General features: G+C 42.6%; 10 protein-coding genes across 11 annotated transcripts; 6 read left to right on the forward strand and 4 right to left on the reverse strand.

Moving 5' to 3' along the window:
* Positions 1–1526: 1526 nt before the first annotated feature.
* On the reverse strand, positions 1527–3231 carry LOC145706835 (solute carrier family 35 member H1-like). Of its 2 annotated transcripts, XM_081784282.1 has the most exons (7): positions 3100–3231; positions 2841–3005; positions 2578–2800; positions 2190–2532; positions 2023–2147; positions 1895–1948; positions 1527–1838 (listed from the first exon to the last, which is right to left on the reverse strand). In XM_081784282.1, exons 1-7 carry the CDS (start codon positions 3154–3156, stop codon positions 1702–1704), a joined length of 1104 nt encoding a protein of 367 aa, XP_081640408.1. In that variant the 5' UTR covers positions 3157–3231; the 3' UTR covers positions 1527–1701. The 2 variants fall into 2 exon arrangements, with proteins under 2 accessions (XP_081640408.1, XP_081640410.1); XM_081784284.1 differs by lacking the exon at positions 1895–1948.
* Positions 3232–3254: 23 nt separating this feature from the next.
* LOC145710263 (EF-hand domain-containing family member B-like) lies at positions 3255–4977 on the reverse strand. Its single transcript, XM_081787982.1, has 6 exons — positions 4714–4977; positions 4226–4580; positions 4018–4179; positions 3806–3966; positions 3507–3765; positions 3255–3413 (listed from the first exon to the last, which is right to left on the reverse strand). Exons 1-6 carry the CDS (start codon positions 4948–4950, stop codon positions 3358–3360), a joined length of 1230 nt encoding a protein of 409 aa, XP_081644108.1. The 5' UTR covers positions 4951–4977; the 3' UTR covers positions 3255–3357.
* Positions 4978–5042: 65 nt separating this feature from the next.
* On the reverse strand, positions 5043–5702 carry LOC145710265 (large ribosomal subunit protein uL29-like). Its single transcript, XM_081787985.1, has 2 exons — positions 5447–5702; positions 5043–5218 (listed from the first exon to the last, which is right to left on the reverse strand). Exons 1-2 carry the CDS (start codon positions 5669–5671, stop codon positions 5069–5071), a joined length of 375 nt encoding a protein of 124 aa, XP_081644111.1. The 5' UTR covers positions 5672–5702; the 3' UTR covers positions 5043–5068.
* A 146-nt stretch (positions 5703–5848) lies between these two features.
* On the reverse strand, positions 5849–6559 carry LOC145710264 (small ribosomal subunit protein eS19-like). Its single transcript, XM_081787984.1, has 2 exons — positions 6374–6559; positions 5849–6143 (listed from the first exon to the last, which is right to left on the reverse strand). Exons 1-2 carry the CDS (start codon positions 6526–6528, stop codon positions 5864–5866), a joined length of 435 nt encoding a protein of 144 aa, XP_081644110.1. The 5' UTR covers positions 6529–6559; the 3' UTR covers positions 5849–5863.
* Positions 6560–6989: 430 nt separating this feature from the next.
* On the forward strand, positions 6990–8365 carry LOC145709871 (N-acetyltransferase 9-like protein). The gene is made up of 3 exons (XM_081787574.1): positions 6990–7292; positions 7361–7680; positions 7728–8365. Exons 1-3 carry the CDS (start codon positions 7145–7147, stop codon positions 8169–8171), a joined length of 912 nt encoding a protein of 303 aa, XP_081643700.1. The 5' UTR covers positions 6990–7144; the 3' UTR covers positions 8172–8365.
* Positions 8362–8827, forward strand: LOC145709873 (large ribosomal subunit protein eL43-like). Its single transcript, XM_081787576.1, has 2 exons — positions 8362–8568; positions 8609–8827. Exons 1-2 carry the CDS (start codon positions 8418–8420, stop codon positions 8734–8736), a joined length of 279 nt encoding a protein of 92 aa, XP_081643702.1. The 5' UTR covers positions 8362–8417; the 3' UTR covers positions 8737–8827.
* Positions 8815–9704, forward strand: LOC145709872 (small ribosomal subunit protein eS24-like). The gene is made up of 3 exons (XM_081787575.1): positions 8815–9021; positions 9065–9183; positions 9509–9704. Exons 1-3 carry the CDS (start codon positions 8878–8880, stop codon positions 9639–9641), a joined length of 396 nt encoding a protein of 131 aa, XP_081643701.1. The 5' UTR covers positions 8815–8877; the 3' UTR covers positions 9642–9704.
* Positions 9689–10777, forward strand: LOC145709874 (large ribosomal subunit protein eL18-like). Its single transcript, XM_081787577.1, has 3 exons — positions 9689–10246; positions 10461–10533; positions 10574–10777. The coding sequence occupies exon 1, from the start codon at positions 9764–9766 to the stop codon at positions 10025–10027; it is 264 nt and encodes an 87-aa protein (XP_081643703.1). The 5' UTR covers positions 9689–9763; the 3' UTR covers positions 10028–10246; positions 10461–10533; positions 10574–10777.
* A 936-nt stretch (positions 10778–11713) lies between these two features.
* On the forward strand, positions 11714–12491 carry LOC145708518 (mediator of RNA polymerase II transcription subunit 7-like). Its single transcript, XM_081786197.1, has 4 exons — positions 11714–11887; positions 11937–12134; positions 12177–12239; positions 12288–12491. Exons 1-4 carry the CDS (start codon positions 11741–11743, stop codon positions 12417–12419), a joined length of 540 nt encoding a protein of 179 aa, XP_081642323.1. The 5' UTR covers positions 11714–11740; the 3' UTR covers positions 12420–12491.
* Positions 12445–15482, forward strand: LOC145708517 (uncharacterized). Its single transcript, XM_081786196.1, has 5 exons — positions 12445–12584; positions 12634–12753; positions 14451–14779; positions 14824–15137; positions 15179–15482. The coding sequence occupies exons 1-4, from the start codon at positions 12535–12537 to the stop codon at positions 15108–15110; spliced, it is 786 nt and encodes a 261-aa protein (XP_081642322.1). The 5' UTR covers positions 12445–12534; the 3' UTR covers positions 15111–15137; positions 15179–15482.
* The last annotated feature ends 4734 nt before the right edge of the window (positions 15483–20216 follow it).

The raw sequence follows: 20216 nt of genomic DNA on the forward strand, positions 1-20216 counted from the left end.
TAAATTTCCATTTTTGTCATCGAGACTTACCTTGAAGACGTGTCATCCATTAATGAAGATGTTTGGGAGATATCATCATGAATTCCATCGGCCATTCTTTCAGCTGAACTTATCGACGGCTCTGGTGTCAAGTTTATTGAGTTGTCTTCCTTGTTATCGCAGGACGTTGATGAGCGTTTATTCATCGGCCCAACTTCATCCAATACCAGCTGCATCGCCGAAGAAGCTGAGGATGATTTGGGCATTGTTTGAGCCTAAAAAAGACAATAATCGAGTTTGAAAGCGATTGTTACCGTCCCTTTTTGAACCATTCACCTGAAGTCATCTTTATTTTTGCCTGCGCTGCACAGGATCTACAACGCCACGAGTTTCCTGAAGTAGCACTGCTTCTTCCAGAAGTAACTATATCAACGCGGCAAACGTGACTGAAGATGATATGATCGTTTATTTAGAGTATTACTGTATTAAAAAGAACAAAAATTAATTCTAGAGGATTCACGTCGTGATAGAAGTGCGAATTTAAAATTAATGCTCACGGAGAGATAGATTCGAATATCTTTTCCAATAGAATGCTTAATTAATCTTACCATGCAAGTTTGCTGCATTCAGAACACTTATTTAGCTCGGCAACAAGCGGAACTGTCATTGAGAAGGGAAGAGTGCCGCCACAAGATGCACACACGTTTCCTCGGTCGGGCGCGAAACGTGAGCTGGCTACAGAGCGTTCCTTCAAATTTCTAATTAGCATAACGGAACTGTTTTTATAGGCTTTATTACTGAATGCGCGCTGTCTCGGTGCTTTTTAGTTCCTCGTTTCTCGCTAGCACATTCAATATTGCTTCCCGTTCTGCTTTGGTCATCGCTTTAAATGAATTCAGTGCGCATAGTAAGATTTTTGCTAAAAAATTCGATTTCCCGCAAGAATCGTCATGAAGATAATATTATCGCGACGAATAATAAGAATCCATTCCTATTTGATTGTTATCATTCAGAGAAGTAGAAGATGAGTTCTCGGATTTTTTACTCTTTGAACTTGACCTCCCTGCACGCCTTGGAGGTGGCAACGGAGGAAGATTCCCCTCCATTTTCTTGTTTCGGGCGTTCTCTTCCAGGTATTTCTCCGTTTTCGGTTTCAGGGAATAAATGGTCTCTCCCTAACTAGTCCCTTTTTCGTTCTTTAGTTGTAGCTTCTACGGCAACGCAGCAACAGTGTGTCCTGTGAGTGAATAATTCATCCCTTCTCTCTACGATCTTCAATTCAACTCGCCAAGTTCTTGTCCTCTTCTGTCAAAAATAGAATGCAATTGCGAAATATTTTCAAATTCCTAATCTCATTTTCTCCCCCTGACTCGTTCTTCGGGGCTATTGATCGGTTCTCCTCAATTTTTAAATAAGGCCTATATACACTGACAATCCAGATATCTTTGCCGTCATTCTTCAATTCACAGTATTCCTGCATTAATTAACTGCGTTTGAGGAGCAATCGGCTCTGATTGAGTAGCTTTGCCTCTACTCAAGTCGATGCATTTTGGAAATAAATGTTTATTTATTGCGCCACAACTATTGTGGATTAAATAAGTGAAGGAATAAGAAGGGCTCTAGAAATAAAAGATACAGAAAATTGAAATTGAATTGATACATGAGAGCAGAAAGCGGCTGAACTAGAGTTCTATTCAGATAGACGGCAGGTTTATCATTTTTCTAGGTCGCATAAATAACATCATCGGAGTCCGAGTCGCTATCCAGTAATGCGGTGCTTTGTTCCATTTCTACTTGCGCCGGGCTTGGAGCTTTCATTACAAGGGCCTTGTTTTCGCGCCATTTGAAGTATGCATGTGCTTAACAAAAGCGTAAGATCAGCAATTTAGAAAGATCCAACTAGATCAAGCTAAACCTATTTGAGCGTAGGAAATGTTGCGATCTCCCGCGTGCATATTATATGATGGCTCTTGGTGAATTAATGGCCATGGGTTGAATATTGAGTCAATTATAAAACATAAAAAATTCAAAAGGCTAGTTTACCTTTGATTCCAATGACGCAGATACAGAACCCGACCCAGTTAATAAAAACCAACTGATCACCATCTTTTAGTGCAAAAAGCATCGTAGCAAGCTCCTTTACAATGCCGCTCAATGAAAAAGTCAGGCTAAACAGCTTTTTAGCTACAGTTTTCTAGCAAGAAGCATACCCGGACGTTCTGCCCACTAAAAGATACTCGCTGAGACCAAGAAAGAAAGCTAAAAATGCGCCAGCTAATAAACGCGCTGTATCCGGCATCCAGATGTGCCACGAATTTGCACCAAAGAGTTTTGAAGTCGTAAGAAATGGGAGCACGCCGTGAATGAAGAGGATGGGTGCCATTGCAACGGCCATTACAGGTTGTAAGTGGAACAATGCGTCGATAGGATTGTTGAGTCCTAACTCGGCTTTCTGCGTTAGAACTTGCGATAGCGTCCACCTTGCTCCGGAGAGCGCGGACGCGGTTAGCGCCAGGCAAAAGCCAAACAGATGGAAGTCCGTCATTTTGAACACTGAAAAAGTTTGCTTCATAACAGTTGTAATCGCGCAAATCATACCGAATAAAAACAAACCCAAGGCAATGAGGGAAATGACGATTATTAGACTATTCCTCCACTTCTCCAGTCCCAAACCGAGAGCGAAGGCTAGAATGAAAAGAACCGAGGTGGACTTGATCATCGTATATAAAGAAACGGTTATGTAAACCATTGACCAATTCGAGAGAGCGATGTCCATAGCAGACGCGATTCCAATCGGCACAACGCTTTTCATATATTGACGCTAAAATCACTTTTTAAAACACCGGTGATGCTTTAATTACCCATGAAAGGATGACGGACTGCTTGCCCGTGACTATTTGACGTCCCTTTCGACAAAAACCGCAGAGGACGAATATCACCATGAAATGGATGGTCGTTGTCGCTAGCGGAATGTCCCATTCCCGGAAAAGATGGTTGTTATAGAACGTCAACCCGATCGAGCAAGACTTAATTAGAGAGTAAATATTCACGATCTTATTGTTAATGAAAAAATAAGTGTTCAGGCTATACTCGAGCAGAGCCAGACATTGGCGGACTTACCCAGTAAGAAAGAACGAGCAATATACATTGAATATAGAATAGAAACTGGTTCGCCATTTAGGCAAAGCTCGCGAGTTGGCAGACCGGTGGGATTCTATCCAGCACGAACCCGATTTTGATTCCGACACATCTAAAGGTTTGAGTTAAGAATCTGCTCTATGTAGAAAAATATAGATCAATTATAAGAGAAAATATATGAAATGTAGGAAAGCATTTGAATGAGTGAAAAAATAGAGCAGTAATAGAAGTAAAGAACTTTTAGGCGGAGTCCAGCAGTCGATTTACATCGATGAACGAAAGCATAGCGCTGGAATCTGAAAAAAAAGAAAAAATAAGCATTCGTGTCGATCTTAATTGGCGTGAAAAGGGCAAAAATAAGTGGGTAAATGTTCTACTGAAATCCGTACCTGAGTGGGCTTGCCAGAGTTCTTCGAGCTTGGAAACGTCTACTTCAACACCAATTGCTTTGTAGAGGTTCAGTATGTCGGTCATTGTTCGCGGCTCATAAAGGTCACTTGTAAACACTCCATGAGCTTCCATGATGGAGGGATTGGTAAGGACACCTGCGTTTCCCTCGTCACCATAATTCTTTTTATCCGCTACTCGTCTAATTCGAGGTGGCGGCAAATCACTTCGTAGAGATGGTACACCGTACCGATTCCAATCCTATTCGAAACTAATCATTAAAAAAATTTCGATATCATACTCGAGTAGAAGTAGAATTCAATTCCTCATCTATGGCGTCCGACATCTTGGACAGATTTCGTCTAGCTGTGCTGACTTCATCAACTGCTTTTTCAGTGAAGTTCTCTGGCAGATGGAAAGGGGAGCGCCAGTCCAAAGCACTCAAGAAGCTCTTTGTGTCCACTAAAACACATTAATAAAGAAATCGCTTTTATTTTACAAAGTTATACACACCTTGGCCCGTTTCGTCGGTAAAGAAAACTAGAATAGTGGCGAGCTGATCGTCGCTGATTGGGAAGTAGCATTTCTGCAGGTTATGAAGCACTTTTGATGGGCTCGCGTCAAATTTATCATCTGAGATTGTTTTTTGAAGATATTCGAATTTGCAATAGTTTGCTTTAAAGATAAGTCAGTCGCTAGGAAAGATGTCGCTCAACTGTACCTTTCTGAAGACTCAGTCGGGCACTTTTCAATATCCCATTGATATTCTGGGTTGATGTTTTGAAAACATCGTACGATCCTTTATGAAGAAGATACGCTACATCGTGATCGTCCGGAAGCTCTACGTATCCGAAACAATGATCCTCGGGCACTTTCATTGAGTCTTTGATTGGATCGAGAGGTACGCCGATGACGTCCTTCCTTCTCTCTTGAAATCGCGCGACGCGTTCGTTATCCACAGATCTTTCAGGAATATTGAGAGACGCCTTTGTCTGAGAGCCACTAATGTCATGTTCCGTACGAGCACCGAACACACTCTCGCGTGAAAAGTTTGCTGGATCATAGCCACGGTTCAGCTAAGAATTTATTATAAATTTGTTCGGCTAACCGAGAATCAAGCAACTTGTATATTAAACAAGTCTAAATATTTATTAAAATCTAATGCTGAGAACTCCCGCCTTGAGAAGCTCACTGCTGTTTTACACTAACCCTTTCACTGACATCGTAATGATGATGACTTCTAATGTACATTCGTCGTACATCCTCGGTCACGGGTGCTACTGGGATGTCCATGATGTTTTTGACAGACTCAGACGCTTTTGTCGCTATTCCAAAAGTTTTTGGCCTCAAAGAATGATCGATACTCGTGGACTTCCCTAGCGGCGCCTGCACAGCGTCATAGTCAGAATCTGGAATGCTCGAAGAGAGCACTGCCGCCATCTCCATTCTAAGCTCATAACATTTAAACACGCTTATTCCCAGACATATCTACGATGCTATAAAACTAACTAACTGCAATAAAGACACACAAACACTCATTTGGCTCAGCGGATTTTTATTTCATTTAAGCCTTGAGAGCGAACTTTCGGACAGCGTAAAGTCGCTGCTTGTTCTGCTGCTTGGAGCTGAGGAGGGACTCCTGGTGTTTGTTGAGTCGTCGTCGAAGGGCTCGGGTCTTCTTGGGTCGAAGATCAACTGGCTTGTACTTCTTACCCTAAATCAACGGTGAAAGCTGGGAAACATGAACGGGACGGCCGAGGATTGTCGGCATCACGCCTGACCCCCAGGGAGTGCCCTTGGCAACTCGTCGGGGGAATCCATCAAGGAATCGCGTCCCGTTAACCCGAGCGACCATTCACTGATAATCGACAATTATTGAAAACTGTTCAAAGGCTCTGTTCATATTATCATGAGCGATGGCGCAGGTTGGGATAAATGGTACCTGGTAGAGCTTTCGGATCTCAGCCTTCTGGGTCTGGTTGATGACGTTCAAGGTTTGGGCGATGCTCTTTCGAACGACTCGGATCTTGGCGAGCTTGGAAGCAGCGCCAGAGCCGGAGACCTTTGCGACTCGGAGGGAGTTGAGCTCCTGCTTAGCCTCGTTCAATCGGGCGGTGAGTTCAGTCTTGGACTTTCCTCGGAGATCAGAAGCCTTGACCTTGGTCATTTCGTCCGTTCAATCTAAACAGCGGAATCGTAAGCGGATTGACGTAGAAGTGACGGAAAATGAGGAGTCGCAACAGAGCGACATGTCGGTAGCACGGCTAGGGTTCAGATATAGGTCGACCCTATGTCCAAGGACTCATCTTCCCAGCCTCACCCCCAGCCGTGCTACCGGCGAAAAATTTATAGACTGAGTTTATTCAGCAGCGTTCTTGTTAATGGCGCCAGCGACTCGGTCCATGTCTCGTCGACCAACTCGGGTGATGACTCGTCCGCGGAAGTTGGACTTCTCGAGGATCTTGCAGGCTTCGAGGGCCTGGAGAGCCTTTCGGATGAGGTTTCCGTTGGCGACGTGGAAGTGGTTGGGGGCAACACCTCGGTGTCGGGAGCCACCGTACACCTTTCGGAAGGCACCAACACCAGCGTTTCCGCGCATGTACAAGTGTCGGGCGAGAGAGGCGCATCGTACGTAGAACCTGAACATTCCTAGTTAACACTTGCTTTAACAAACTGGTCTAAATTAAGTTCACTTTAGGATCTGTGCTCAGGTGCTAAAGACTAAAGGACTGATGGAATGCCCTTTAGATCGAGAAAATCAAGAGCGGATTTGGTTTCCGACTTTTGGAATCAGAAATGGGGAAAAAGCCCAAGACTGAATGAAATCCATCGGGTGATGAAAAGGGAAGAAAGAATCAAATAGACTTACCAGTCGGGATCATATGGGGCCAACTCTCGGTGGGTGGCGGTCTTGACGATATCGGCCCACTCGGGAACCTTGACCTTGCCAGAGTTCTTGAGGAATTCGGCGAAAGCCTTGACAAACTCCTGCTGGTCGACGTCCTTGACACAAACGGAAGGCATTATTTGGACCGAATTCAGATCTAAGAATTCGAAAAGTTAGATTTCGAACCAGTAGTAAAACCAGGGCTTGGAATTATGCGGATATAGACGAAATCATTAAAAATCGAATACTTGATAAACTGGGAAATAAATTACAATCGAATCTTGATAAAAGCTATAAGTGTACTGTATAATACATACATTTAGGTGATACTATCACTAATTCTAATTTTTTATCATTTATTCCATGAGTTCGGCTTATCTCTAGGGAAATTGATCACTCGATTACTTTCTGGGTCTGTGTAGTAGATGGCAGGAAAAGGTAAATTCTCTACGAATTGCAGGACCGACTGGAGGAATTCAAGAAAAGTAAAATTTTGGCGATGAAAAACTACGTTTAGTTTAATAGCACCCACGCTTTCGCGCTCGCGCCGAGCCTCACGTGGAGACTCGCCTCTGATTGGCCGATTGTGCTTCTCTCGGTGACGCTAAACACGGGCGAAACTGGGAGCCACTACGAGAGAAATTCCCGAACGCACCTCACCCAATCCGCGCTCTCCTTTCTGGCCCATCTCTAATTCCTCCGTTTCTTTTTCCACAAGAAAAACAGAGACAAATTCTCCGAAGTTAGAAAAAGATGAGATTGAACGAGAAAGTGGTTGTCTATGGGACGCGCGTCATTCTCGTCCCTTACGAAAAAGATCACGTCGAGAAATATCACAATTGGATGAAAGATCAAGATATTCTCGAAGCTACTGCTTCGGAGCCGCTTTCCTTAGAAAAAGGTAGATTAATTTTGTCACTTGTGATGACTCTTGATTAAGCAGGACATTTTCTAAATTCTTGTTTTTAGAATACGAGATGCAGGAAAGCTGGCGAAGAGACGAAGACAAGTTGACCTTCATCGTTCTTTCAGCGGAGAAGATTGAATCCGGCTCAAGCGAGAAGGAGGCCATGATCGGCGACGTGAATTTGTTTCTCAACGACCCCGAAGATGACCAAGCGGGCGAAATCGAAGTGATGATTGCAGAGAAGGAAGCGCGACAGAAAGGATGCGCCACCGAGGCCGTCAAGCTCATGATGGGCTACTGTTACGATAAGATTCACGTGTCAAGGTTCATCGCGAAAATTGGAAAACATAATTTGAAGTCATATTCTTTGTTTAAAAATAAGGTCCGTTATTTTCATGAGTTACTTCATTTCTTTAACGGATAATTCAGTTAAAATTCCGGTTCGAATCGGAGTCGGAGATTTTCGAAGAATTCACAATGGAGTTATTCATGGATGAGAAAGGGCGCAAGGTCGTCAACGTTCCATTTCAAGAACTCGTCAGAAATACGAAATGGAACGAGATTGATCAAAAACCGTATCTTCCACCAGCCGCGAACCAGCTCTTGGAAGAACAGTCGTCTGAAAGAAAGGATGAGGACAACAAAGATTCTAGTTTGGAGCCTGATCCGGAGAAAATGTTTCTATGCGTCAAATACGGCGACGATGAAGAAGAAGCCGAGGAGACGACTGGAGACGGATACGCGGACGACTCTGCTCCAGCTCCAAAGCCGAAAAAGCCCAAACTCCAGTACGGCGGAATTCGTGTCATCGAAAAAGAAGAAAAAACACAAAAGAACGAAATCTTCGACGATGAATTTGACCAAGTTTGGTAATGTCGAGTAAGTCTACGAACTTCGAAATCGGCTTAAACCACGGGAGTGGCTCAATTTTTCACTATCTGCTAACCACCTGCCAATACTTTCACATTCTCTCCACTTTCGAGAGACTATTTCGCGTCTCACAGAAGCGGCGTTTTTCTGCTGCTCAATTTGTCCCTGATACAGGCCACTTATTCTTTTTTCGTCAATTTTTTCGGTAGTGACTGATGCGCTTCTAGACTGAAATTCGGATAAACCAAGATGGCCAAGCGCACCAGAAAGGTCGGTATCACCGGTAAATACGGTACCCGCTACGGATCTTCCCTCCGAAAGATTGTCAAGAAGATGGAAGTCTCCCAGCACAAGAAATACCAGTCTCCCTTCTGTGGTGCCACTTCCCTCAAGCGAACCGGTAATTAACCTAAATAAGCGACTTTTAAATATTCTATTAGCTGTTGGCGTTTGGGTTTGCTCTCGAACCAACAAGAAGATGGCCGGTGGAGCTTGGGAACCTCATACCCAGAACTTCCAGGTCGTCTCCATGGGTATCCGACGACTCCGAGAAGCCGTCGAGAGCTAAATTGCTTGTCTTGTGAAAGTTGAACTGTCTGTCTCAATCAGAATGCCATCATTGAACACAGACTGACATTCCCTTGGCCGCAACTTCTGAACCCTTTTAACAGTTTCGCGCATTCAGACCGAATTCGGTAGATCATCAAAAATGACCGCCATCACCGTGCGAACTCGAAAGTTCATGACCAACCGCCTTCTTAGCCGAAAGCAGATGGTCGTTGACATCCTTCACCCGGATACTCCCACTCCCAAGAAGTCCGAGGTCCGAGAGGCTCTTGCCAAGCAGTACAAGGTATTCATCGCCCTTTAACCAGTCAATAATTACGCAACCTCAGACTGCTGCCGACCACATCATTGTCTTCGGCTTCAAGACCCAGTTCGGTGGTGGAAAGACCTCTGGTTTCGCCCTCATGTACGACTCTGTTGCGGATGCCAAACGAATTGAACCCCGATTCAGGGCCGTGGGAAATTTTTTGAAACCGTTAGGGTGGCCGCTCCTGCGCTTTTGTGAGATGTTCATAAAGTGTGTGAGTTCGCTCGGAGCTACTCTCCGATGCTTGGCCGAGGATAATTTGCTCTCTTTTGCGAAGGAGTGCAAAATTATACTTAATTTTTGGGGGGTTTCGTAACTCGTTATGATTTTACTGCGCTCCCAGGCGCAGGTAAGTAACTTGTAAATTGGGGTCATGAGGCAGCTCGTGCGAACAAGGACTTAATCTCTTCTGATCATAACTGAATGATAAAATCGCACGCTGTTCTCCACAGTGTTAACCCGCGTACAGACTCGTCCGACACGGTCTCGCTGAGAAGATCGAGAAGAAATCCCGAAAGCAGCGAAAGGAACTCCGAAACCGAAAGAAGAAGGTCAAGGGTACCAAGAAGGCCGCTGTTGGTGCTGGCAAGAAGAAGTAAACAGCTTCAACCTGTGCCCACCAGCAAACTATCCCTTCCTGACCATAAATTACTTGGCGAGGATATGTTTCTCTAAACACGATATTTTTTCAGACCGATAAACGGATTCCTAAACCGTCGCCATGGGCATTGATCTTCGACACAACAAGGGCAAGTACCAGCGACGACCTCACCGAAGTGCTCCTGTCTCCCAGGATGTCTACCTCGGTCTCCTCGTCAAGGCCTACCGATTCTTGGCCCGACGAACCGATGCCACCTTCAACAAGGTCATCCTCAAGCGACTCTTTATGTCCCGAATCAACCGACCTCCACTTTCCCTCGCTCGACTTGTCCGAAAGATGAAGGCTGAGAGCCGACAGAACAAGGAATGGATTGCATTTTTTTGATTTTTCACCGCCAAACCTGCTGGTTGAATAAGTACTTGTTATCCTCTTAAGACCGCTGTCGTTGTTGGTACTGTCACCAACGACATCCGACTTCTCGAAGTCCCCAAGCTCCGAATCTGCGCTCTCCGAGTCACTGAAGCCGCTCGACAGCGAATTGCTGCCGCCGGAGGTGAAATCATCACTTTCGATCAGCTCGCTCTCCAGAACCCCAAGGAACAGGTCCCAATCACCTGATCACCTTGCCACTCTTCATGATTGACAGTTTACTCAAAAAACCAGAAACCAAACCTTCGACATGCAGAATGCTTGTTCGATCGCAAGTGAAGGTTTTTCGAAACTATCTCTTTTGATCATTGGCTCAGGTCAGGCACAGAGCACTCTTGCAGTGCGAGTCAGTTTTAAACGGCGATTGTGAACTGGGTGAAAGGGACAGAACACCGTCCTCCTTCAAGGACCCCGAAAGCAGCGAAAGGCTGAAGCTTACTTCGCCAACAACTGCGCTCCAGGTTAGTCTCCGCGCATTTAGCTCATTTCCAACTATTTTAGGCGTTCCCGGCTCTCACACCAAGCCAATCGTCCGATCCAAGGGACGAAAGTTCGAACGAGCTCGAGGTCGACGAGCTTCCCGAGGTTACAAGAAGTAAGGCAGATGATCACTCCTCTGCTGAGATCGGTCTCCGGCTTCTTTTTACTGTTCTGAAGTGTCTTTGTACCTTTTTGTGATAATAAATAGTTTGGTCGAGCCGATTATTCCTTCGTTGTTGTTTTTTCATGGCAGTATTAAAAATTCCGTAAATGCAACCTGAAGAAATTTTTGAATACGTATGGATGTGGATACATTTGATATAGAACATGGATCAGGATAATAAATTAGAAGGAGCCTAACAAGTATCAAATTAAGAAGAGTTTGATCTCGATGTCGAACGTTGAACTCTGGGACATAAGGAATTTCGGTCAAGGACCTCAAGGAATGAACCTTGTGGAGATCTACACGCCCAATCTCAATGGATCAGGGCGTTGGAAGCGTTTCGACTACGAGATTGTCGAGGACATGCCACTCCCGGTTGTGTTCATGTCAATCCAAGAGCGTAACACATTCGTCCGGCTTCATCTAGAGGCCAGCCTTTTGCGATATGAGCATCCGGAAATTGACATTGATCAAATGCGCCAATTTTTCTCCAATTGCCCTCCACCGAAGAGAGTAGGAGCTGGACGAAGGATGTATGTCTCTGTAAGCTCGGAGCTACTGCGAGTGATTTTCTCCCAAGAATTTGTAGAACAGAAGGAGCGCGAAATTCGAGAGGAGCGTGAGAGATTTCTTCATGAACTTGCAGAGGCAGGCGAAGAAATTGTGTTCAGTGACGGAGACGATTCCGGACACGAGGACTACTGAGTATTACTTCTTGTGTTGAGCTTTCATGTAGCCAGAAGAACTTTCTACAAAAACTGCCGTGTTAATTTATTTTCAACAATTCCAAAAATTCGGAACACAACTTACAATTGTAAAATCTGTCAATAAGCATTCCCAATAGTGACTGTTCTCAACAGTCTGGTAGATTAGTTCGCTAAATCATCGCTTTTTGCAAATCTCTATATCTCTGGTACTGCTCAAGAGGTTCTCTTACAATCTATTCTATGGACTTACATGTAGCTTGTTTTAACACTGTCAATGAGATAGTTATAAGTCTCTTACACTTCTAATTAATTAAAGAAATGGCGGCGAAAGATAACAATACGACTCCTATGCCCGCGCCACCCGACTATTTCAAAGAGTTCACCGATGACAATGTCCGCAATAACACCTGCCCCAAGCCTCCGAAAATACCAACTGACGCTGTCAAAATTTTCGGAACAGACCAGGCAACTATAGCAATTAGAAATGTTAAAATATAAATCATGAACCAAATAGTGCTCCAGTTGGGGAACTGTTCGACCACTCGAAACCTACAATTTCCCCCGACTCCATCCTCAATATTGCGACCACCGAAAGGAGCTTAAAAAGATGGTACAATCCGTTGCTATCGGATTTCTTGACCTACTCGACATTCTTACAAAAGTACCTGACTCCCGAGAACGAAACCAGAGAATTGATGATCTTATGCTTCTGGTACACGGTTGAGAACTATCTTTTTTTACTTAAAATTTTAAGTTCATTCACATTCATCATATGATCAACGAGTTTAGACCACACCAAGCTCGCGAAAGTCTCAAGGTACACCCGAGCTTCGATAATGATATGTTATGACATCATATAATTTAGCTTATTCTCGAAGTACAAAAAAGAAGGCGAGAAACCCTTTCGCTAAATCTGAAGAAAGTGATCGAGAAATGTACTCAGAGCCTATCAGAAGCGAAGAAGATCCTAGAACCCGACCCGCATGAGATTCTCTGACTTCATGTTTTTCAATTCTAGTTGAACTGTTTGAACTGCCACTGCGAATATTCTTGTGTAAATTATCGGTTATTTCTTTCATCTACTTGTAGCTTCAGAGATAACCACTGATTCGATGGCATCACAGCAAAATTTTCTCGGGTCATCACCTCTTCCTAAGAAAAGGTTTCTTGAGACTACCCAAGAATCTTATTCCTCATATATCAATTATAAGACAATCACCAGGAAGATCCTTGCAAGGCGGATTTTTCAATGATTACGATGAAGAGACATACTTCGAAGAATTTCAGGAAATTTCTCGAAGGCAACTGACAAACCAAACGGTCAGCACCAAAGGAGAAGGATCCATAAGATTTAAAGTCTAATTTAAGGGGGTAGAACTAGGATTTGCGAAAAAGCCTATTCTAGACCGGCGCTCAAAGCCAAGACGTGCTTTTTAAGGTTAACGAAGTTTTCCAGCCCACTTCCGCCATATAAACCCCAGAACACCATACCTTTTCAGAATCAGCAGAAAATTTCAAGAACTTTGACCATTTAAAATTCTAGAAATCTTCACTTCCGGTCGATTCTAGAGCCGGAAGTTATCGAAATTTGGGAGAATGGGCAACTTGTGGCCTATCAAATTGATTCTCAGAAGATTCCCTATCATCTGAAAGAAGAACCCATCCCGGCCACGGTCAGATCAACCGCTAAAAACTCAAGAAAAATTCATAAATTTATGCATTTTTTCGTAGATTTGGGCGGTCGGTTTCACCGTGTTTGGATTTCTTTCTTCAAATGAATCGATAATGAGATGACTCAGAATCTTCTGAGCATCAATTTGATGGGTCACACTTTATACATACTCGAAAATTTCGTCAACTTCTGGCTCTAGAATCGACCGGAAGTGAAGATTTCTAGAATTTTAAATGGTCAAAGTTCTTGAAATTTTCTGCTGATTCTGAAAAGGTATGGTGTTCTGGGGTTTATATGGCGGAAGTGGGCTGGAAAACTTCGTTAACCTTAAAAAAGCACGTCCAAGCAAGCTAAGATATTCAAATTCTCTCTTCAGCTGAAGATAGAGCAAACTTAGATCTAACAACATTTTTCTAAAAAAAAATTTTTCGTCAACAAATATTGGCGGTAGAGAGCGAAACACCAACCTATCTCATCGAAAATCGCCATTTTAGCCTATTCGCGTCCTCAAATTTCTCGAGTCACGTGACTAGCAAAATTTTTTGAATCTTATTTTTGATATTTTAACGCTTTTTCTAGCAACATCTATGAGGAAATTTCGTTAACATAAGTAAATACAGGTTTTTCTTATTTAAAGGGGCTCTCCAGGGTGGCTATTTTGGACAAAATTTCGGGGTCTCGCCATCCAATTTCCATCCAATAAATTTTGAGTCGAAGCTATCCATCCAAAATCCAATCCAATCCAATTTTACCCAATTCTCCAATAATCCCCAATTCCAATTGGATCCAATTGGGTTTCCAATTTTTCCAAGGCTTCTAGTACTTTGAAAAGAAAGGAAACAGTAAGTTTTTATCCGAAAGGAGGATCAACAGAGCCAAAACAATGATTTTTAACTGAGATTGTTCATTTTTATCATGAAAATGACCCTACTTTGCATAGTTTAGAGATATATTTTTATTGGATCCGATTTCCCCAATTTCCCCAATTGCCCAATTTTCCCCAACAAAATCCGGTACCCTGGCCATCCAAATTCCATCCAAACCTTATTGGATTGGATCCAATCCAATTCCAACTAACCCCCAAATCCAAAATAGCCACCCTGGGGCTCTCAAAGATCACTTACAGTGGGTTGCGCAGGTAGTTGCCCCCTAAAGTGCGGGTGAAGGGGCAACCAATCCTGCAATCACTTTGAGCGAGTCTAGAAAGGAACAATAGAAAAAGCGCGGGCAAAGGGGCAACCAAAGCTGCAATCGCAAGGGGGCAACCAACTGCGCAACCCACTGTATTTTGGAAAAATCTAGTTCTACCCCCTTAAAGATGGAAATTTCTGATATTTGCAATATTTATCCTCAATTAGTGCCTGAAGAGAGCCTCTTCAGAGATCAAGCCCCGATTCACTGTATAAAAGAAGAGTTCAAGTCGAAAAATTTGGACAACATCAATAGGACGGATCATCAAGATGGATACATCGAGGAGGAAATATTGGAAGAAGACCCTTCAATCTTAGCCCGACGGGCCGAGATTGGCGCATCGGAGTCCAGACAAAAATATGTGGACATATTTTCAAGCCCGTCGACAGCATCGTCAATTATAATAAAAAATCCTCAATTCAAGAGCCCAGAAATGTCCAAGTCAAACGAGAAAGCTGAATATGCAGCTACGAGACACATTTATAATTTTGTCGGTAATTGAATCATAAGAGCTTGAGCGCAACTGATTTTGTAATAGACGCGTTACTAGACAATCCCGCTATGTATGACTTTGTGATGGATGGTCTTCGAGAAGTGTGTTTAGCAGAGGGCAGCCATCACATCCCATCCTTCTTGGAAAGGTTCCACCAGCTAAGACAGCAATCACGGGCGTTGACGGAACAGCTCGCTTACGCTCACGAAGAAAACTATCAAATAGAATCAAGCTACGAAAAGGCTTTCGATGTTACGAGGCGTATTTTCGACGAATACGCATCAATAAGTCCAAATATTAACCAGCCTTTTAACAAAAATCCCCGACACTGAAGGCAATTTTTTCTTCTTCAAAACTCGGTAAACCTTTTTGTTTCTTTCTGAAATCATCTCGGCTTCAGTGCTACTGCCATTATGCTAAACAACTGATGATTTCAATCTATTTCGAGGAACAAGAACACTACAATCAGTCAATCTACATATCAAGCCCATTTATCTTCAAGCCAGATACTCCATAAATAAGCAAACTTCTTCATCTACCTTCTTCATTTGACTCCAAATAAACTTGACATTAAAGATTGTCAGCCCTTTTTCAGTAATTCTTTTTTCTTGTGTTCTTCCGAAATCCAGGTGTTTTTGTCTGTACTCCAAGATGCCTTTATTAGATCTTAACATTCCAAAGAATAAAACAAACTTGATTTTTAACATATTTGAGAGTCAAAAATCCCATTATTGGCTATTACTTGAAGCAGGTTTTCGTTAGATGCACAATATTTTTTCACATTCCTCGCACTCGAATTTGCATATTCCTAGGCTTATTAATGAAAAAAATAATATTTTTTTCTAGCTTGATAAAGTGCTCATATGACACAGTTTTTGAAAGCCCAGAGCCTGAGCGTTAATTTGGGCACCATATCAAGGGGTCTGGGCCGTGCCCGCACGGCGATTCAGGGTCCCGGAAGTCCCAAAATAGGCACTAGAACGCTTTAATCGCCTGAGGCAACCGCCTCCACGCTCGAGAGGTCTCGTGACCATTTCTAAGTGAAAGAGCTTGTTCTGAGCTTTCAGTAGATACCAAACAATCCTGCTTGCCTGTGCTAACGAGTAAGTTAGAAGCGAAAAGAAGTCGTTTTTGCACCCAAAATTAAGGGAAATCCGGGCTTTTCTCCAGCAAAAGATGGAAAAATAGGGGTGTCCCTTCCTGGTAAAAATCCCTTCCTGGTAAAAATCCCTTCCTGGTAAAATTCCCTTCCTGGTAAAACTTTTTTTCTTTACCAGGAAGGGATTTTACCAGGAAGGAATTTTACCAGGAAGGGAAAATCGAAATGTCAAATAAGTTAAAACATAAAATGAGCTTATTGACTTATAAAATTATTTACTCGACCCCCTCTGAGCATATTTTTATCGACTTGGTATTTATTGTCAATTGTTATTTTCGAGTTATTTTTCGCTAATAATAGTGAATGAGTACAGAGTCAGGGCGAGGGTTCGAAAAAATTCTCAATATTTGCTCAAAAACTCATGTTAGGGTTTCTCACTCAGTCAGGTACTCAGGGTAATCAGTCAGGCTCAGGTGCTTGACTCAGGCCAAAAAAATGGAATTTTTTTCGACCAGGATGCTACTCAAGATAGAACTATCTAGAGCACTTTATGAAAAAACCCTCCTTACCTTGAAATATCGAGGTAAGTTTCCGCCATAGACGTAAGGTTGGGCTTTCTAGCATGCCTGGCGTCTGGGCTCGGCAACCTGAGTACAGGGTCAGGGTCAGGGTTCGAAAAATTTTTCTCGATATTTACTCAGGAACTCAGGTCAGGGTTTCTCACTCAGTCAGGTACTCAGGGTACTCAGTCAGGCCTGCTCAGGCTCAGGAACTCAGGTCAGGGTCAGGTGCATGACTCAGGCGAAAACACAGGGTTTTTCGATACATAAAAATTATAATAATTTCATTTTTCCCAGATAACTTATAACCTCAAAGTCCTTTAATCACAAAATCGCCCGTAAAATGGAAAATCACTGTATTTTGAACCCATTGACGTCGCAAATTGACCCTTTTTTGTGTTTTTTTTTTCGCTAACTCAGGCCCTTTGTGAGCAACTCAGGCCTGTCTTTTAACTCAGGTCAGGGTCAGGCTCAGGGTTTTTCTTCTCGAGCCTCGATTTTACTCGGGCACACAGGTCAGGGTCTGTGTACTCAGTACTCAGGGGCCTGACTCAGGGTTTTTCTCATGTCAGATTGCCGAGCCAAGCCTGGCGTCGGCAGACTTAATTATATTTTTTTATTATTTAAAAAAATAAATTATTTATAAAAATTTCTAAAAATCTATAATAATATGCTCAGAGGGGGGTCGAGTGATTAATTTTATAAGTCCATAAGCTCATTTTATGTTTTGACTTATTTGAAATTTCGAACTTCCCTTCCTGGTAAAAATCCCTTCCTGGTAAAATTCCCTTCCTGGTAAAACTTTATTTCTTTACCAGGAAGGGATTTTTACCAGGAAGGGAATTTTACCAGGAAGGGATTTTTACCAGGAAGGGACACCCCGGAAAAATACCATGCTTTTTTGGCAGTTTATCGTTTGTAGATGACTTCAGGAGAGAGGCAAGCAGGATTACTTGACATCTACTGAAAGCTCAGACCCTCAGCTTTCACTGAGATGTAGTCACGAGACCTCTCGAGCGTGGAGGCGGTTGCCCCAGGCGATTTTAGAGATCTAGTGCCTATTTTTGGAGTTCCGTGCCCCTGAATTGCCTTGCGGGCATAACCCAGACCCCTTGATATGGTGCCTAAATGAAAGCTTATGTTCTGGCCTTTCTAAGGCTGTGTTATGTGACCCCTATATCAAGATAGAAAAAAGGGTTGATTTTTCCATTAATAAGCCTACATATTCCTATCGGTCTCCCGACACTCTCCTCTCAGACTCAGACGGCTTCTTTTTCCGAGGTTTCAATTAACTTGACGCAGTAAAAATAACGTAAGCGGATTCTTTTCAATTTCCCGACAAGTCTGTTTTTGTGGCTTTCACTTATATTTGCAACTTGATTTAAATAAACGTCTTCGTAACTAGAGATCTATTGGAATTCAAGATGACATTTTACATTAATTATATATTTCTCTTGTGTTGACGTTGTAGAATTTTCGATTTTTGTTTTATTGCGAGCTTTCGGAGGGAATGCCCTCCTTCATCAGGCTAGTACAGTTGTTAAGAGAAGCTACAGTAAAATAGGACTCACCGTGACTTGCGAAACTCGCGAGTGATCGGTAAGTGAGGAATTTATGGGAGCGGTGAGAAAGTCTAGAAAAGATATGGAAGTAGAAGTCTAGAAAAGAATTTAATTGCGTATCTGGGGAATTTGATCTAAGGCTCCAGATACGCAATTAAATTCTTTTCTAGACTTCTACTTCCATATCTTTTCTAGACTTTCTCACCGCTCCCATAAATTCCTCACTTACCGATCACTCGCGAGTTTCGCAAGTCACGGTGAGTCCTATTTTACTGTAGCTTCTCTTAACAACTGTACTAGCCTGATGAAGGAGGGCATTCCCTCCGAAAGCTCGCAATAAAACAAAAATCGAAAATTCTACAACGTCAACACAAGAGATATTATAAATGGATAATCGACGTAAAACTCACACCAGAGAAGCTACTAAAATTGGAGAAAAATTACATCGTAACCGCCAACACCTCATTTTTCTACAAAAATGCCACGATGCTAAAACTCCACCACCGTATACGTATGTATCAACTGACTTTCTGAACCACTCGCATTGGTCACCTGATCAATTACGTAACCACCGCCTACAGCGAACCCTACACGACATAAAAGCCACCGAAAACAAAATTAACTCCCTTGTCACCCTCTACGACCTCGAAATGTCTAAACTAAAACAAATTCTACCGCACCCCGAATTTACGAAGACAAAACAAATTATCTGTTCAACTATTATTAACCGTCAAGCTAAATCCGATTTCCACCGTAACCGTAAACTACAATCTATTTTACCGCCCTCTTCCCTCAAAAATGCTCTATCAAAATTCACAACCTTACTGACACCACAATTCCACCTGATCTCCTTTCCATCTTAGAATTTGGGTGTGAACTCCCAGTTGGAGGCACACCGAACCCGTACAAAATTTTAACATCTATGGAGAAATTGATACAAAACTGGACAAAATATGCCCGTGAAATTAAGATAGACCCTATGACTATTGACGAAGTTTTAAGCTTCCTAAAAATAAACTTCCACTCCTTACGTAAGTGCTACGAACCCGCTAAAAAACAAAAATCACTCGTCACCTTCCTCAATAATCACCCTGACCTACGGTTCGTCCGAGTTGATAAATGCAAGGATATTGCGCTTATCTCCTTAGATGAATATAATCGTAAATTAAATGCCCAATTTAACACGCCCCAATTCTTTAAACTCAACCGCGACCCCCTTAACCAAGACATCCAACTTTTCTACAAAACCATCCGTAAACTAGAACCCTATCTAGGTAAGGACACATTCAATTCCATTCGACCTAATTACGCGATAAAATCGAGCTACGGAATATTGAAACGCCACAAAACAGGGCACCCGATGAGACCAATAGTGTCTAGTAAAAACTCAATCACTAGCGGCATCGAAAGATATTTTTCAAAAATTTTGACCAAATTTCTGCCAGAACTTAAATATAGTGTTAAATCTACCCAAAATTTCAAGAAGAATTTTCTTCGAGCAAGAGACACTTTTGATACAAAAAAACACTGGCTTGTCTCATTTGATGTACAGAGTATGTACACAAACGTAAATTTACAACGCATAATACCTAGAATAGTAGATCGCATTTATTCCGACCCTCAAAGATTTTTCGATACTGAAATCAACGATAGGGAAGAACTCCAAATTATTCCGCGAAATATTTTTGAGGACGTTTTTACTAAAACACTGACCTATTTTACGGCATTCAGTACTCAGGACTCATATTATCGCCAACGCCGAGGGGTAGCAATGGGTGCACAAGCATCTGGTATTTTAGCGAATATCATGATGCACTACCTTGAAAGTGACATTATAGACCATGAACTAGCAAATGGTACTATCAAATTTTACAATAGATATGTCGATGACATTGCGTGCGTACTTGACAAAAATGAGCTCCCCCGAATCAACCACCTACTCAACAATTGGGACAAAGACCTTAATTTCACCATAGAACACGCTCAAAATGATAGCCTTCCCTTTCTAGATACTACCATTTACCTGGACCCGAAAACCCATAAATATGAACTTAAATTCTACCAGAAACCCACTTCTAGTGACACCCTTAATAATTTTAACGAATCCGTTAGCCCGATCTCCCAAAAGCTTGGACTTCTTTCAGGCGAAATATTTCGAGTAAATAACACCTGTTCCACTCCTGCTAACCTTAATAACGCCCTATCTAAACTTACTGA

This window comes from Oikopleura dioica, chromosome XSR (assembly GCF_907165135.1).
Source record: "Oikopleura dioica chromosome XSR, OKI2018_I68_1.0, whole genome shotgun sequence".
Taxonomy (NCBI): Eukaryota; Metazoa; Chordata; class Appendicularia; order Copelata; family Oikopleuridae; genus Oikopleura; species Oikopleura dioica.

What these genes read in the sequence shown, in the direction of transcription:
- LOC145706835 (XM_081784282.1), bottom strand. Translation starts at nt 3,156, where the DNA reads ATGGCGAACCAGTTTCTATTCTATATTCAATGTATATTGCTCGTTCTT. An exon ending in AGTCCGTCATCCTTTCATGG is followed by an intron (nt 2,801 to 2,840) that starts GTAATTAAAGCA and finishes AAGTGATTTTAG; the next exon opens with CGTCAATATATGAAAAGCGT. An exon ending in CTTGGGTTTGTTTTTATTCG is followed by an intron (nt 2,533 to 2,577) that starts GTATGATTTGCG and finishes AAACTTTTTCAG; the next exon opens with TGTTCAAAATGACGGACTTC.
- LOC145710263 (XM_081787982.1), bottom strand. Translation starts at nt 4,950, where the DNA reads ATGGAGATGGCGGCAGTGCTCTCTTCGAGCATTCCAGATTCTGACTAT. An exon ending in TACCGACGAAACGGGCCAAG is followed by an intron (nt 3,967 to 4,017) that starts GTGTGTATAACT and finishes AATGTGTTTTAG; the next exon opens with TGGACACAAAGAGCTTCTTG. An exon ending in TGAATTCTACTTCTACTCGA is followed by an intron (nt 3,766 to 3,805) that starts GTATGATATCGA and finishes AGTTTCGAATAG; the next exon opens with GATTGGAATCGGTACGGTGT.
- LOC145710265 (XM_081787985.1), bottom strand. Translation starts at nt 5,671, where the DNA reads ATGACCAAGGTCAAGGCTTCTGATCTCCGAGGAAAGTCCAAGACTGAA. An exon ending in AGATCCGAAAGCTCTACCAG is followed by an intron (nt 5,219 to 5,446) that starts GTACCATTTATC and finishes CCGTTGATTTAG; the next exon opens with GGTAAGAAGTACAAGCCAGT.
- LOC145710264 (XM_081787984.1), bottom strand. Translation starts at nt 6,528, where the DNA reads ATGCCTTCCGTTTGTGTCAAGGACGTCGACCAGCAGGAGTTTGTCAAG. An exon ending in GCCCCATATGATCCCGACTG is followed by an intron (nt 6,144 to 6,373) that starts GTAAGTCTATTT and finishes AGGAATGTTCAG; the next exon opens with GTTCTACGTACGATGCGCCT.
- LOC145709871 (XM_081787574.1), top strand. Translation starts at nt 7,145, where the DNA reads ATGAGATTGAACGAGAAAGTGGTTGTCTATGGGACGCGCGTCATTCTC. An exon ending in GCCGCTTTCCTTAGAAAAAG is followed by an intron (nt 7,293 to 7,360) that starts GTAGATTAATTT and finishes TCTTGTTTTTAG; the next exon opens with AATACGAGATGCAGGAAAGC. An exon ending in ATTCTTTGTTTAAAAATAAG is followed by an intron (nt 7,681 to 7,727) that starts GTCCGTTATTTT and finishes CGGATAATTCAG; the next exon opens with TTAAAATTCCGGTTCGAATC.
- LOC145709873 (XM_081787576.1), top strand. Translation starts at nt 8,418, where the DNA reads ATGGCCAAGCGCACCAGAAAGGTCGGTATCACCGGTAAATACGGTACC. An exon ending in CACTTCCCTCAAGCGAACCG is followed by an intron (nt 8,569 to 8,608) that starts GTAATTAACCTA and finishes ATATTCTATTAG; the next exon opens with CTGTTGGCGTTTGGGTTTGC.
- LOC145709872 (XM_081787575.1), top strand. Translation starts at nt 8,878, where the DNA reads ATGACCGCCATCACCGTGCGAACTCGAAAGTTCATGACCAACCGCCTT. An exon ending in CTCTTGCCAAGCAGTACAAG is followed by an intron (nt 9,022 to 9,064) that starts GTATTCATCGCC and finishes ACGCAACCTCAG; the next exon opens with ACTGCTGCCGACCACATCAT. An exon ending in AAACGAATTGAACCCCGATT is followed by an intron (nt 9,184 to 9,508) that starts CAGGGCCGTGGG and finishes TTAACCCGCGTA; the next exon opens with CAGACTCGTCCGACACGGTC.
- LOC145709874 (XM_081787577.1), top strand. Translation starts at nt 9,764, where the DNA reads ATGGGCATTGATCTTCGACACAACAAGGGCAAGTACCAGCGACGACCT.
- LOC145708518 (XM_081786197.1), top strand. Translation starts at nt 11,741, where the DNA reads ATGGCGGCGAAAGATAACAATACGACTCCTATGCCCGCGCCACCCGAC. An exon ending in AAATTTTCGGAACAGACCAG is followed by an intron (nt 11,888 to 11,936) that starts GCAACTATAGCA and finishes TGAACCAAATAG; the next exon opens with TGCTCCAGTTGGGGAACTGT. An exon ending in TTGATGATCTTATGCTTCTG is followed by an intron (nt 12,135 to 12,176) that starts GTACACGGTTGA and finishes TAAAATTTTAAG; the next exon opens with TTCATTCACATTCATCATAT.
- LOC145708517 (XM_081786196.1), top strand. Translation starts at nt 12,535, where the DNA reads ATGGCATCACAGCAAAATTTTCTCGGGTCATCACCTCTTCCTAAGAAA. An exon ending in AACCAAACGGTCAGCACCAA is followed by an intron (nt 12,754 to 14,450) that starts AGGAGAAGGATC and finishes TTATCCTCAATT; the next exon opens with AGTGCCTGAAGAGAGCCTCT. An exon ending in ACACATTTATAATTTTGTCG is followed by an intron (nt 14,780 to 14,823) that starts GTAATTGAATCA and finishes ATTTTGTAATAG; the next exon opens with ACGCGTTACTAGACAATCCC.